Consider the following 13,690-nt stretch of genomic DNA (forward strand, 5'->3'; position numbering starts at 1 on the left):
TAGAGATCAAACGGAGAGATTCCCCTCTCACCTTGTTGGGTTTTTTTTCTTCTTTGTTTTGTTTTGTCTCTCCTCTTTATTCATTTCGAAGGAACGCGAGTACAATGTACAGCAAAGACACAGCACCAAGCAATGAAGAGCAGCAGAGCAGGGACGAGGAGGAGAAAGAGGAGGGCTGGGTTCAAGGGTCAGTCAGAGGCCCTCCAATCAGACAGGCACCAAGGTGCCTGAGCTACAGCCAAGTGTCTTCATTGATCACATTCTGGGTACTACTCGAGCCCTTTCCTGGACAGAGGGAGGTCAGTTTGATCGTCCACGTTCGCCCAAGGATGATTTGCCCTCTAGTGAATGATAGTGAGAAGGATTTCAGTCAATGTTGTTGTTGCAAAGCTCTCTGGTGCCCCCTAGTGTACATAAAACTCATGGCCATTAACGACATCTTCACAATCCACCAAACGCCACCGAATATACAGTACAAGGTTTGCACGGCTGCATTATTAATATTATTATTATATATTTTTTTTCCCCCACCTTCCAGTTTTCACACCCACATCCATGAGATCACATCACTTGAAAGAATTTGGAACTAAAATATGAAACACAACAGCAGCTACACTGCACACGTGACACGTTTGACTGTAAGGTTCAGTGTCTGAAAGCCAAAGTTACACCTCAGTCGTACTTTCATCAAACTGACATGTCTATTTTAACCCTGCTTTTTCCCCAATTGAATGATTTGCATTGACTTCAATTCGTAACTCGTACATCGAAGTGACATTTTGAATGGCTTTTGCAGGGAGACGGAATTTTTTTCTCGCAGGTAATGTTGAAAGAACACTTTTCCATGCCGAGTTTATGCATTTGGCTTTCTGGCACTTGCGTAGTTAAAAGTAGATCGTTCATATAAAGTTATTTCATACAAAATCAGAGTTTGTACAATTTGACTGCTACCTTAATTGGCACACTACATGTCTATGGCATCCCTCTAACATCCATGTACCAAATCACACATAGCTAAAGTTCAAAGACGCTAACACTGCACTTTGTTTTTTAAAGTCTTGGAAGGGCTCAGATGCACAATACTAATTCAGCAGAGAGTCTTAAAAGATGAAGAGAAATTAAGTCGTAAAACAAGGTATGAAAAACAACAGTCACCCCAACTGAATGTAGGCAGCGCAGGCCACCTCTATGTTCCTTTTTATGGAGAAACTGATATGTTAAGATATATTGAACAGCATCAGTGACTGGAAACGAGATGAAACTGTTAAAAAAAAAAAAAAGAGCCTGCAACTGAAAGAACAAGCTGTAACGAATGTGCGCTCATTTGAGGTGGGGATTAACAAACAAGCTCACCAATTGTGTGCTTGATCCTTCCCACATTTTCACTTGAATACTCTTCATTTCCTGTCAGGAAGTGTAATTTCCTTTTTTCTTTTACATGACAGAGCTCTGATTTGATTTCATATTGTGACTAATTCGGCCCTTCTCTAATTTTTTCAGGGCACGTTCCCTTTCGCGATGCTGGATATCGTGATCCGTCCTTCTTACTGGTTGATATCCATGTTACTGATTTACAATCCGATAATGCACGGAATTATCATGCAAATACTATCTCAAGTACTAGTTTTACTGGTCCAGCAGTCCATTCTGCAATTTGAACAAGGCCGTGAGCCTTCTCTATGTGCTTACTACACAAAATGACCAAAGTGGGATTAGATCCAGATGGATCCTTAAAGGTACATCTAAAGGCCCGGGAGGGAGAGAAAGTGGGTTTGACTCAGAAACTACATCGCCACCGCTTGAACAAATACATCAGGTGCACTGTGTATTGACAGCTCCTCAGGTCCAGAGACGTGCAGAAAATCCGACCCAAGTCCATCAGGATGCATCAAATTGAGTCTTGTCCTCGCGTACAAGCCGCCCACACATCACGGTGAAACACATTGCACAGCCAGTTGAACAGACAAGAGGGAAGTTTGTGGATCCGCTCCAGCTTTGGTCCTTAACAAACACCACCAGAAGATCCGACGGGCGCCGCATCAGTCAGTGTGAGGGGGGGTGGGGTGGGGCGATGCTCATTTGTTAATTTGACAACGCGGGAGGGGAAATGAACATTGAACTTCTTCTGCTCTCACTAAACCCTTCTTTCACTGGGTGCTTTATCAGTACCAGAGAAACGTGATGGATTCTGTGATGTATTTACATTCAGCACACACAGCAGGAGTCAGGTGATTTGTTATTATCAAGTACAGCAGGACAGACATGTAGAAAAAAACCAACAACGCCTACAGTATCTGTGCATGGCCATTTTTTCACATATTCCCAATTTTCCAGATGATCATTACTGCATGGGACGGGTACGATGACATGTGACCCTGTATTATTCTACATAGCGAATACGTGCACAGATTATTTTAACAAACCTAGAGGTATTCCCTTTGACCTTTGAGGAGCACTGAAGCAAGTGGTTTGGATATCGAGGTCCTGAGAGCTTTGAAGGGAATTTAGTTGGATCGTATCTTGAATTGTTCCGGAGTTTTGCAGCTCTTGTTCTGGATTACTGGGGACCATGAATGATGTTTACTTTTTGAGTTACTTGAAGGAAAATCAATCAGGAGTCCTGGTTCCGCTTTGTGTGTGTGAACACGTCCAAGAGGCTCCGTTTGAACACCACTGGCAGTTGTCTATCAGGAGGGATGGTGGGTGGTTATTTCAGGTCGGGCACTGACACTTCTGGTCCAAACGGGGGCGCTCTCGTCTCAGCAAATCAGGACTGCAGATAAATAAGGACAGACAAGTCATCCTTAAATCCCCTGGACCTCAAAGGAGGTTGTGAGGCTAAATCTTGGTCAGATATTATCTTTTTGAGTCAAGATGGCACCTGTACCTCTGATGTGCCGTGTCGATCCTCAGTGGACGATTCCGTTTCCCTGACAACGACTGCCTTGGTCACCTGCATGTCTGGATGCTGCTGCTTCGCTTCCTGTATTGCAATAGCCAGAGCCTGCAAGCAAAGATTGATTGTGGGTTTGAACCTCGAGTACATGCTTCAACAGCTAATACAAAATGCCAGGATCTGCTGCTTTTTTTTGTCATGTACTATTTTAAACTGAATATCTTCGAGTTATGCTCTGTTGGTTAAACAAACGAGATGGTTGTTGAAATGGTCATTTTTCCACTATTTACATATGTGACATTTTATAGTCTAACTCTAATTGATTCAAAATATTAAATGCCAGATTAAGGGAAATCCATCAACTGCTGGATAACTATCATATTTCATTTATTCAATCAATCAATTGTGTCTTAAATTACTGAAATACAGTATGTTAACATGGATCTGATCTAAAGGGGGCTGACGTTTGCAAATATATACTGTATGCATGATATATTATATGCAACAATCCAAACCCTGACTTTTTTGTCACACCAATGTCTCAAGTAAAGGACATTATAATGATTTATCAGAATACACAATTGGATCATCCATATTTCGTCTCACCTGCTCTTGGTCTACATCATCGTCCCCTGTGATTATGATCCTCTTCTCGATCCTGGTCTCTGAATATCCCCCTTTCACGGTCTGCAACAGACAAAATAATGCACTCAAATTAGAAACATTACTATTTTCATCATAATCATAAACTTGGTTTTGAAGTTTTAAAAATTTTACAGTCACAATGAGGATGAAATATGCATAACCAAAGTAAAAGGGACACAATAATAAAATAATAATAAACCATAATGCTTGTATTAATGCCGTTTGTCTGGAAAACACTGAGGAGCCATAGCCACAAGTCTGAACCAGTTGACAGAGGAACTTAAGAGGCTCTGAGCAGATTTCTTTCAAACAAGATGTCAAGTTGTGTGATGTGAGTCCTCCACGGACCAAAACACACCTGAAGCAGCGCTACCAAGGCCAAAGAGTGCGTTGAAAGAATTAATAAAAGCACTTTTAAAAGGAACATTTACCAATATTCAGGCAGAAGAGAACTGACTGCCACCGTGTTGCAAAAATCCACTTCATCATAGTTATACATTAAATTCTATAATCTGCTAGTTTTATTCAAGCTTCTTTACCTTGGTGACTTGAGTGGTTGCCGAGGTAACATTTTCCGTGACAAGGATGGGCGACCCTGACGCCTCTCGCCCGAGACTGCCCATGTGCACCTGAGAAAGCAAAGGCCTGAAGCATTAGGCAAATAATGTAAACACACACACACTCATCTTTACAGATAAGACAGAAAGCAATTCTTTCTGACATTGTTGAAAAATAAGTCAGTCTTTCTAAGTAGGTTTAAACCCTTGAGATTGGCCGAGCCTGCTGCAGGTTGAGTTAAATTTGGAGAGGTCCTCGTGTTTGCACTCACAGGGGATACACTCTGTCTCGTGGAGTAACAAACTTCACCCAGGCCAAGGATTCCGTGATCCTGAAACCGACAAAATTCAAATTTCGTGATGCGTTTTTTTTCTTTTTTATATTCATGGCATCTGACACGCAGCCTCCGTATATATTTTCATGAGTGAATATCTAATTAACCTGATCTGTGAACTCCATGATGGTTGTGGTGACCTCTGACCCGTTGGGCTGCGTCTCCGTCCTGACATCCGTCTTCCTCACTGTCGGTGTGGGCATGACGTCGCTGGCCTCCCTGCTCAGGGGTTTGACAGCGGGGGCGCGACTGGCTTCTCTGTGCGACTGCTCTCTGTCAACTGACGACGACACCGGCACGGATCTCTTTGGTTTTTTAGGAACAACAGGCTTGAGAGAAAAAAAAGAGAAGAAAATTAGTTTTTAGTTTTTGCCACATACCTTGCCTTCTATTTAAATTCAGATAATTAAATTCAATTTAAACAAGGCTGCAGAAAGGAGTTGGGAGCACGTGTGCATGCAAAAATGGCTTTTGATGCGTAGCTAATAAAAGAGCAAAGCAAAAGCCAATCATGAGTGGCAGTAATGTTTTATCTTAGAGGTAAGATAAAGAAGAAACACAAAGAGGCAAGAGAAAAGATGGCGGCTCCTCTCTTCATTAACCTTCAGCGCTGCTTAATAAAACGCATTAGACTCCAACTGACTGTTGCCTGTCTGCATGTTTCATTACTGACTGTGTCTCGTCTTGTCTGCTGTCTGGTTAATTCCAGTGCATCAGACGCATCGATTTGTATAATCAATGTAGACGCTCTACACCTTTGCATAATACAGCTTTTTGACAGTTTAAGTCATAAATCCATATGCAGACAGGACATCTCAGAAATCACATCTCTTTGAAATTGGTGACAAACGCTTCAGGTGTGACTACACTGTATGTTTACACCTTCACGTTCATGGACATAAGTAAAACCTCCATGAGCTCATCAACAACTTGCCTTGGTGGTTCATCATCACACTTTTTTAGAGACTCGTAGCACTGAGAGGGTGATATTGAGGTGTTATGGGAAGGGGGGGGTTGGGGGGGTCCAGGTCCCACGTTATTTTTGGTTAGCACATGTCTGCAATCTTTTTTTTGAATCTTTTACTCATGTGCTTCTAGTATGATATATGACCCATGATGTCTAGCTTTCATTCTGTGGTACATTCAGGTTATTTTCCAACCCATACTTGCTTCTGTTTGAAAGACGGCCAAGATTTTTTTTTTTCCTTTTTTGAATTGCCTGAAATAGTATCGTTTTCTCACATGCCTGGACAAATCTAACCAAAGGCGCAGGAGCCCTCGAAATTCTTTTGGTCTACCTGAGCATCGGGTCGTTTGATCTCATGTCGGACTTCTTCAGCCTGGATGTGCTTAGCTGGGGGGCTGCCGCTGGCTCCCCTTGGCGGGGGGGCCGATACTAAGGGAGGCAGTGGCTCAGAGGGGCCCTGCTGCTGAAGGAAGTCGATGCCAAAACACAGGCCCCCGTCAGGTGACAGGTCCCTCTCTCCCAGCTCTGACATGCCCCTGGAGAACTCCTCCATGCCTGTGTGCAAGTCTGTGAGGACGGTGAAATCCACCTCGGCCTCCAGGCTGGACGTGGAGCTGACCGTGATGCTGGAACACTTGCGCTCGATGCCCAGGTGGGTTTCCTTTAGGTACAGGAGCTCCTGGTCCTGGTCATCCTCTGACACGGAGCCCAGGCGTCTCTCCCATGGTTCCCTCTGCAGAGGAGACAGGTAACGCATTAAGATTGCAAGTACAATTTAACACCCAATCAGAATAGGCTAGAGAAGCTAAGGGGGGGGGGGGCTGTTTTCCATTCCAGGTATGCTAATTAAAACATTTTGAAGAGGAATGCATCAAACAACTAAGTGCAGTTTGTTTTCTTCTTTCCAAAAAAAACAGTGGCTAAGAAGGAGAAGAATGACGGGTAAAGTTGAGCGGTGACTCACCGAAGTTTCGCTGAAAAGCTCTTCGTGAATCGCAGGTGTGGGAGGCGTCTCCTGGAGCAGAGAGACAAACAACAAGGAAAGGTTAATATAGAACAAATACAGAACTAATGGAAGTATCAGTTTATTTATTTTTTTAAAGTCGAACCACAATATACATCTATGCTGTCGCTCACGTTTGTAATTCAATCGATTGAATTTTAATCGCACAAGAGCAGAAGCGGAAAGTTAAGAGGTTTTCTTCAGCTGATTAAAGCATTAATTGTTATATTTAGAGGATTTGCCATCACAGTTTTTTTGTTTGTTTTTTACAGCTAATGGTTTTCACTGCATTATTATCAATAGCATTTATGGGTTATGTTAAGCTCGCACAATAAACACACATGAGGATTCTCTGAGACTGCTGAGTTGCTATAGGATACTGTCAGACGCATGCACACAGGGTATATTTCGCAGTCTGACATCATTCAAATGACTTCAAGTGCAATGGTAATGCCATGCACTGAAAAGGTTTGATTTTTCAAAGTCCCTTTCAGAGAAAAGGTATTCATATTCATAAATGTGGCATATAAATGCCTCAGCCCCGAAGAGGTTTTGGCAGCTCTGCAGCTTGTGATTGCATCTAATCGCCTTTTTCATTTTCTGCTTGTGCTACAGAGGTGCCAAGGCAGAACATTTGGTTCAAATGCCCTTCTCGGGCCGTTCAGAGAAAAAGGCTTTAAATAAAAAAAATTAAAAAATAATGGTGGAGAGGTCGTGCGCTCCTTGCAATAGCAGCCAGCATCATTTTATGAGGATGTTGTAAGGAGAGACCAGGTGTTAACGTGACAGGTTAAGGTGGGATATAACGCCTGAAGCTTAAGCAATGGGAACTTTGCTTAAAGGCCCGCAGGGTTCTGTGATGGCCAAGCAGATGTCAAGCTTTGCGGAGGGGGGGGGGGGGGCAAGGGAAAGCAAAGAGCTCCCAGGGCCATGGACGTGCTTTGAGTCGGTCAATGATGCGATGCCAAGGAACGTGGAGTTTTGCTTTCTCATTCACATTCACATGAGTTCTGAAGTATGCGTGTGGATTTTTTTTGGGGGGGGGTGTTTGTTTTTAGATGGTAAAAAACAAGCTTTGCACGACATCGCCTGAAGCTCATGCAATGTTTTGCTCTCCGATGATTGACAAACAGGTTAGGGGGCCAGATGGTTTACCGCTTGCTTCCTCTTGGCTGTTTCTTGGCTGGGCGTCCGGTAGTGGATGTGGCTGCTGTCCGTGTTGCTCTGCCTGTCCCTGGACCACTGCGTTTTCAGAGGGAGAGTTCGAGGGGGGGCTGTTGGGAATTTGGCGCTCGAAAAGAGATTCTCCTGAAAATGATCTTCATGCAGCACGCCGCCTCCTCTTGTCCACTGATTTGTCCCCATTGTGTCTCTGCAGTCCCTGAGCTCCTGTTGTCCAAACAACTCATTCTTCATCTGTTGATATAGTGGAGTTTGGTGCTGATGGGACATTGTGGCTTCACGGTCGTATCTGGCGGCTGCTGACTTTTCCTTGACAACATCGGCGGCGGATTGCGGTGGAGTATTATCATCTAGCCTCCTTTCTGCCTCACAGGATCCGTCTTTTGATTTTGTCATCTGTACATCCCCAGCCGCGACAACGACGCCTCTATCCGGCTGGCTCTGGGTTTGAGGGCGCACATCACCTTTGTTCTCTTTATTCAAAGACTTCTTCGATCGCTGTGGCTTCAGAGGGACCAGTTTGGTGACTTCTGGGTGCGAGTTCCCAGTTTTGTTGCAATCGTTGGCTCCCGTGGGGCTCGGGGCATTTACTGTCCAAGTCTCACGGTCCCTCTCGTCTCGCTCAGTTCCCCCCCCCCTGCCCTTTGGGAGAGATTCCACTGCCACCGGAGTTTCCAAGTTCTTCGGCCTCTCTCGATGAATGTTGTGCTCGTACTGACAATGCCTCCCACTTGTGCTTTTCGTTGCATTCCTCTGCTTGTCTGGTGGAGATCCATATCCATTTACTTGATGGGCATACCTTGCTTGTACAGAATCATGAGGCCTGTTAGCTGGTGAGGAATCACCCGTGGGCTTTGCGTCCGTTAGTACCGTTGCTGTGGAGTCCGTTTCCTGTTTCAGAGATGTTCGGGGTCTAGCTCTCAAGGAGTCCATGGTTGTTTGACAATTGTTCGTATTTGCTTCAGTCCAAGAAGCAAACGTGTTTCTAACCATAGAGGAGGTCTTACTCTTTTCTTTAGCGCAAGCGTCCAGCGCTCCTTCATAAGCATCCTGCTTGTCAATCAATTTGTCATCACCGGTCGCCTATGTTGACATAGAGTAGACAGTTGCATTAGCCTATAGCTACATACACTGCTCTTCCATTCGTGCATTTGTGAAATCAATAAATAGTTACTTCACCAATGATACTGCGAATGAAAGGGAGAGTTCGAATGTTCTGTGTATTTGTTCAGTGGGATCAAAATTTTTAAAGAGAATGTTAGGTTTTTGAGTCGACAGAATGGGAAAACTGACCATACAACATTAAAAAATAAAAATAAAACACTCAATAATAGTCGGATAATAACTTGGGGACAGGATTTTATTCTTACTGATTTCCGCTCAGGGGTTCCACCGGGGGGAGTGGCCGAGGAGAGGCGTTTCTCCCTCTGGGCCATCTTGCTGTTGGGCTGCTTCAGAGCCCTCTTCAGCTCATTGATGCTGGCCTGGTGCTTCTGTAGAACATCTTCTGGTTTATCCAAGAACTGCTGCTCACAAAGTGAAGGGAACACCAGGGGCACATCAGTTAAAAACCGGAGTTCTAAACATGTTAGATGGGCAGAGTCAATTCTAGAATTAGAATGGGGGATTATCATTTGGTAATTTTTACTTCAGATTTGTTCTGATGAGGGTGTGGTCCACGATTGTGTGTTTTCATACGTTTAAGTTTTAATCGTTCCTAATTCTAGGGACAAACTATTCAAGAGTATAGACTGACATGCGCTAACATGATACTATAGAACTGCAAAGAAAGTGGTGCACAAGACGATTATATGTGTGCTGGAGCCAAATAACCTGAATGTTTTTAACATGAACTCCTTTGCCGTTGCAGTTTCCTGTGCTCAAGACAAGGACAAGAAAAAGGCAGCACACCCGGTGAGCCTCACACACAGCACATGCCAAAAAAGACTGGACAAGCAGTACCTCCTGTTTGGGCCGAGGGGTGGCCAGATCCTGGTCCAATAGATGAGGGAGCCCAGAGTGGGCCATGTGATATGAAGTGAATGGTTTTTTTTCGAGCAAAGCAGGAGGTTGAGGGGATTCGGGGGCGGGTGGGGACAGATGCGTGCAGAGACAAAGAGGGAAAGTGCTGCAGGTGAGTCAAAAGGCAGGCGGACAGACAAGCAGAAACAGTTGACACCATTGGGGCTTTGGACTAAGACTGTTAAGCCTTTTAATGTTCTGCCAAGCACACTGGGACAATCCATTTAAGTGTCAGCCAACTGATAATTAATGCAGTCGTGTATTGACTGAACCTAAGTGCTTTGAGAGGGAGATTATTCCTATACTTCTTCATCCAAAGACATTTCAAAACCACAAATGAACAGATCCTTTAGTGGCTAATGCAATGTCAATATTTCTTGCGGTACTCAATAATACTAGCCATACACACCTGTACATGAATGATATGTTACTCTGTACACTGGAATAATCAAATGATAGCGGACGAATCGAAAAATGAAATGAATGTGTGTATCATCGCAGCAAACACAACAGAAGACTGATTGAAAAATAATTATCAATTTCTGATTTCTACACATCTCAGCTGGAATACTGGGAGGTTTTTAACAACACTGATTCCCGACGATCATTCACAGCGATTAAAGGTTGACTCTTTACTCTGTTGATAATAATCAATCCCTATCATTTCATGCAGCGGCATTGTTTAAAATGCATGGTATTGAGCATGTGTTCATAGTAGAAAAAAAAGAGGACTTGTCCACTGGAGTTGAACAGTTTCAGTCACCTCAATGACTATTTTCACAGATGGGAGACAGGAAAAGAGGGAACGGAAAGATAAGAGCCTCAATAAATGCATATTAAAAAATTTGTGACTATTCATCTGGAGATCAGTTCATGCAGTTTCCATGGATTCTACTCCGGGAGAATCCTGGAAATCATGACAAGAATTAGCATCCCCTCCACAGACAGTCATCAGAAAAACGGGACAAGTCGTGCTTGACAAACACCGAGTGCATGACCTGCAACAATAAAATCCAAACTAACAGACAGAAAAGGTCCACAAGGCCAAAATACCTCTGGCTTTGAGTCAACATGTGAGCCTGCCTCTTCACTCTGCGGGAAAAGGATGAGGTGGAGGGCAGAGAGGTCAGAGAAGGAGAGCAGAGAGCGTTGACATTATGTCAGTGAGAAGTGAAGAACTGTTAGAGGCAGCATGCTGTGTTTTCAAAAGAAATTATATCTGCAGCAAAGAGGTCACGTTAGATTTTGGGAGGCAGTTGAGTAAACAGGGAGATGAGCAGTCTCATAAGTCTCAAGAGGGATGTTGTTTACAGTCTTAAATGAAAAGGACTGTGAGAGGGAAGGACGAGACACGTTAGTCAAAGGTTCATGAGGGAATTCTCTGTCTCAGGGCACAGCGAGTTCGATGTACTTTTTTTCTATAGGAACTAATTTTGCGTGTTCTTCTGAAACTGTGATTTGGTTTTCACTCGCAATTTATATATTTTTTTTACACTGACTCACACTGTTGACTGACAAGTCAACAGAACTGAGGCAAAGAGAGCTGCATTGAACGCAGGTTTCTGTAAAAATGAAGAGCGTTGTCTCCCTGCATTCTGTACCTTGAGCTCTAAAGTCCTCGCGGATGTTGAGATGCTGTCGCCCCGCGACTGCTTGGGATCGTGACCTTCATGTTGCTCCAGCTCTTGATCTGTGTACTGGTCCTGGTCTTGGTCCTGATAGTGGTAGTGATCATGGTCCAGGTCCAGGCTGCCCTCTTGGTCTAGGTCTTCTCTGGACATGAACTGTGTGCGTTCACTGGAGCTTCGCTGGGACAACTGGTCCAGGCTATCACCGAGAGCTGAGGCTGGCATAGAGACAGGGGCAAAGGAGGGTCAAAATCCACCCTAATGTATAATATAAAGATTTATTAGGAGACAACATGGTACAAACTGCCTTGATCGCTCTCAGAGTTTTGGTAGGCACTCCATTCTGAGGGCCATAACACAAAATCAATAAGCCCTGTTGCTGAAATATTTACACTGTATGAGAGGGTAAGACTAAACATTTTCATGTATATACTGTTACCCATTTTCTTATTTCCATGGGTACATGTCAGGGTAGACACAGCCAGGCCACTCACCTCCATCAAGGCTTCGGGGCAGCAAGTACCTCTTGCTAACGGACCGGTCGAACTGTGGGGCAGGCCTGTCAATGAGAGCGCTGGCCTGTCGGGTCTGGGCTTGGGTTCGCCCGCTGTACCGGAACTTGGAGCCAATCACCAGGAAGCCCTTGGGAGGCGGCTCCGGAGAGACCAACCTGCGGGACGGCTCAGTTTGTGTATCTTCCACAAATACTCAGATTCTGCACCTTATTGACTGCTTCTAGGTAATTACTCTGGAGTTTCGTTAACGAGATATTTAAAGGTACTGATTTCCAGAGGACTATTTTTGAAAGAATGAAGTATTTCAGTCTGACATTTTGGGGAGTATACTTATTTGCATGAAAAATATGAAGATAGAACCAAATCGTATTTACTTAGCTTAGCTATAGGCACAAGCTGGGTTACGAGTGTTTTCTATGGAAATAATACAGAACTATTGAATCTATAAAAAACAAAAAAAATAGTTACCGTGAAAAGTTAAGGAAGCAACACATCTTCATAATGACGGATAGCTCTACTGCGCAAACAGTTCATGCGGGGTCCGACAACTACAGTGTGTCTGTGGGCATCAAGTCCTACCTGAAGAAGGTGTGGTGCTCGATGCAGACCTTCCACAATCGCTTCGAGGCCCGATGATTGGGCAGCTTGAAGCCTATGGTGCTCTCAAACTGTTCATACTGCGAGCAGTGACGGAAAGGAGTAGAGGTGAAGAAGAACAGGGGAGTGAAGGGAGTGAACGTGGGGACAGATGGAGGGGTGGTGGGGGGAATTGTGCTTACTCCGCATCGATGGAAAAATCAATCTGTTTACTTGTAGAAATATATTCTTGCATTAGCCATGTCACGTAGATTTTCCATCTCTAACCAACCTACGAATTAACCGTTCATGCGGTCACTCCATCAGGCGTTCAGCGGTGTGAACAGAAGCTTTCAGATCAATAGGTTATTAGCAATATAACAGGTCTTTAAACATAAAGAGTGGTCCCTTCACGAGGACAAGCCGACTTTTGTTCCACACAAAAATTCTGTGGGCACAGAATGAAAAGGGACTTCAAAACACAATGACAACCCTCCAGGCAAATCGGAAGTGACAGCTGACTTAAGAGGCTATATCTGCAGAACAAAGTAACTGCACAGAATGGCCGTGGTATTCACTATGAAGATGTCAATGCCAGTTTAACTGTGGATATAAAACACACTCCACATTCCCGCAAGGCCAAAGAATGAAGAGGGAAAAAAAACAGCAAATCATAATAATTTCAGGGAGTGGAAAACCAGAGCGAGCGTAATGTGGCCCTAAAATCCTTGATGTAGGTGCAAATCCTCATGACGGGCTAATCAGGCTTTAAAGTCACCGCAGAGAGTGAGAGGAGGAGGAGAAGAGGAACAAAAGCATCACGCACCAGCCTAATATTTAAGAACAGAAGCTCTGAGGGGCTATAAATAATGTCTGGAAAAAAATACTCCCCGTCAGTTGTCACATCGTTTGCAGCGAATAAATCTCAGAAATAACTCTTTTATCAAACCATGAAATTACTATTCATGCTGCTTGGGACATGTCGAGAGAGACAACGATGTAATTTAAACAACTGTGAAACCATGAAATACAGTGACTCCGTCACAAGCTCTTCTGGTTGGGGTGGTGCATGCAGTAATTGCACAGTGAACACATACTAAGTCAAGCCAGATGCAAAAAGACAAGATAATTATAGTTGTTATCCACCTCTCCCGGGCGGATCTTAATGTAGAAGTTGCTTCTTTTATAGGAGATCTTGAGGATTTTTGGCCAGGCGAACCGGTTGATCCTGAGGCGGTCTCTGTAGATGAGCAGACCGTTGGCGCTCACTCCGAGCATTATGTCAATTCCTTCTGAATCCTGGTGAACAACGGGATAAAGTAACAAAATAAGTCATAACAAATGTGCACTGACAGCTGAAAAGG

At 44.0% G+C, this 13,690-nt stretch overlaps 1 protein-coding gene across 5 annotated transcripts in view; it reads right to left on the bottom strand.

Moving 5' to 3' along the window:
• Positions 1-13,690, bottom strand: part of si:dkey-178k16.1 (band 4.1-like protein 1) — a 32,889-nt gene continuing 19,199 nt past the window's right edge. For 2 of the 5 annotated variants that reach the window (XM_047331135.1, XM_047331136.1), the window contains 16 exons: positions 13,473-13,625; positions 12,330-12,427; positions 11,730-11,905; positions 11,209-11,453; positions 10,661-10,699; positions 9,548-9,577; positions 8,956-9,111; positions 7,559-8,668; positions 6,365-6,415; positions 5,732-6,133; positions 4,541-4,762; positions 4,371-4,430; positions 4,081-4,170; positions 3,503-3,583; positions 2,888-3,004; positions 1-2,773 (listed from right to left, as the gene is read on the bottom strand). In XM_047331135.1, the coding sequence (XP_047187091.1) occupies positions 2,768-2,773; positions 2,888-3,004; positions 3,503-3,583; positions 4,081-4,170; positions 4,371-4,430; positions 4,541-4,762; positions 5,732-6,133; positions 6,365-6,415; positions 7,559-8,668; positions 8,956-9,111; positions 9,548-9,577; positions 10,661-10,699; positions 11,209-11,453; positions 11,730-11,905; positions 12,330-12,427; positions 13,473-13,625 (3,036 nt within the window). In that variant the 3' untranslated portion in view covers positions 1-2,767. The remainder of the gene's footprint in view (positions 2,774-2,887; positions 3,005-3,502; positions 3,584-4,080; positions 4,171-4,370; positions 4,431-4,540; positions 4,763-5,731; positions 6,134-6,364; positions 6,416-7,558; positions 8,669-8,955; positions 9,112-9,547; positions 9,578-10,660; positions 10,700-11,208; positions 11,454-11,729; positions 11,906-12,329; positions 12,428-13,472; positions 13,626-13,690) is intronic. The other 3 variants (XM_047331137.1, XM_047331139.1, XM_047331138.1) reach the window with 3 other exon arrangements.

This window comes from Scophthalmus maximus, chromosome 3 (genome assembly GCF_022379125.1).
Source record: "Scophthalmus maximus strain ysfricsl-2021 chromosome 3, ASM2237912v1, whole genome shotgun sequence".
NCBI lineage: Eukaryota > Metazoa > Chordata > Actinopteri > Pleuronectiformes > Scophthalmidae > Scophthalmus > Scophthalmus maximus.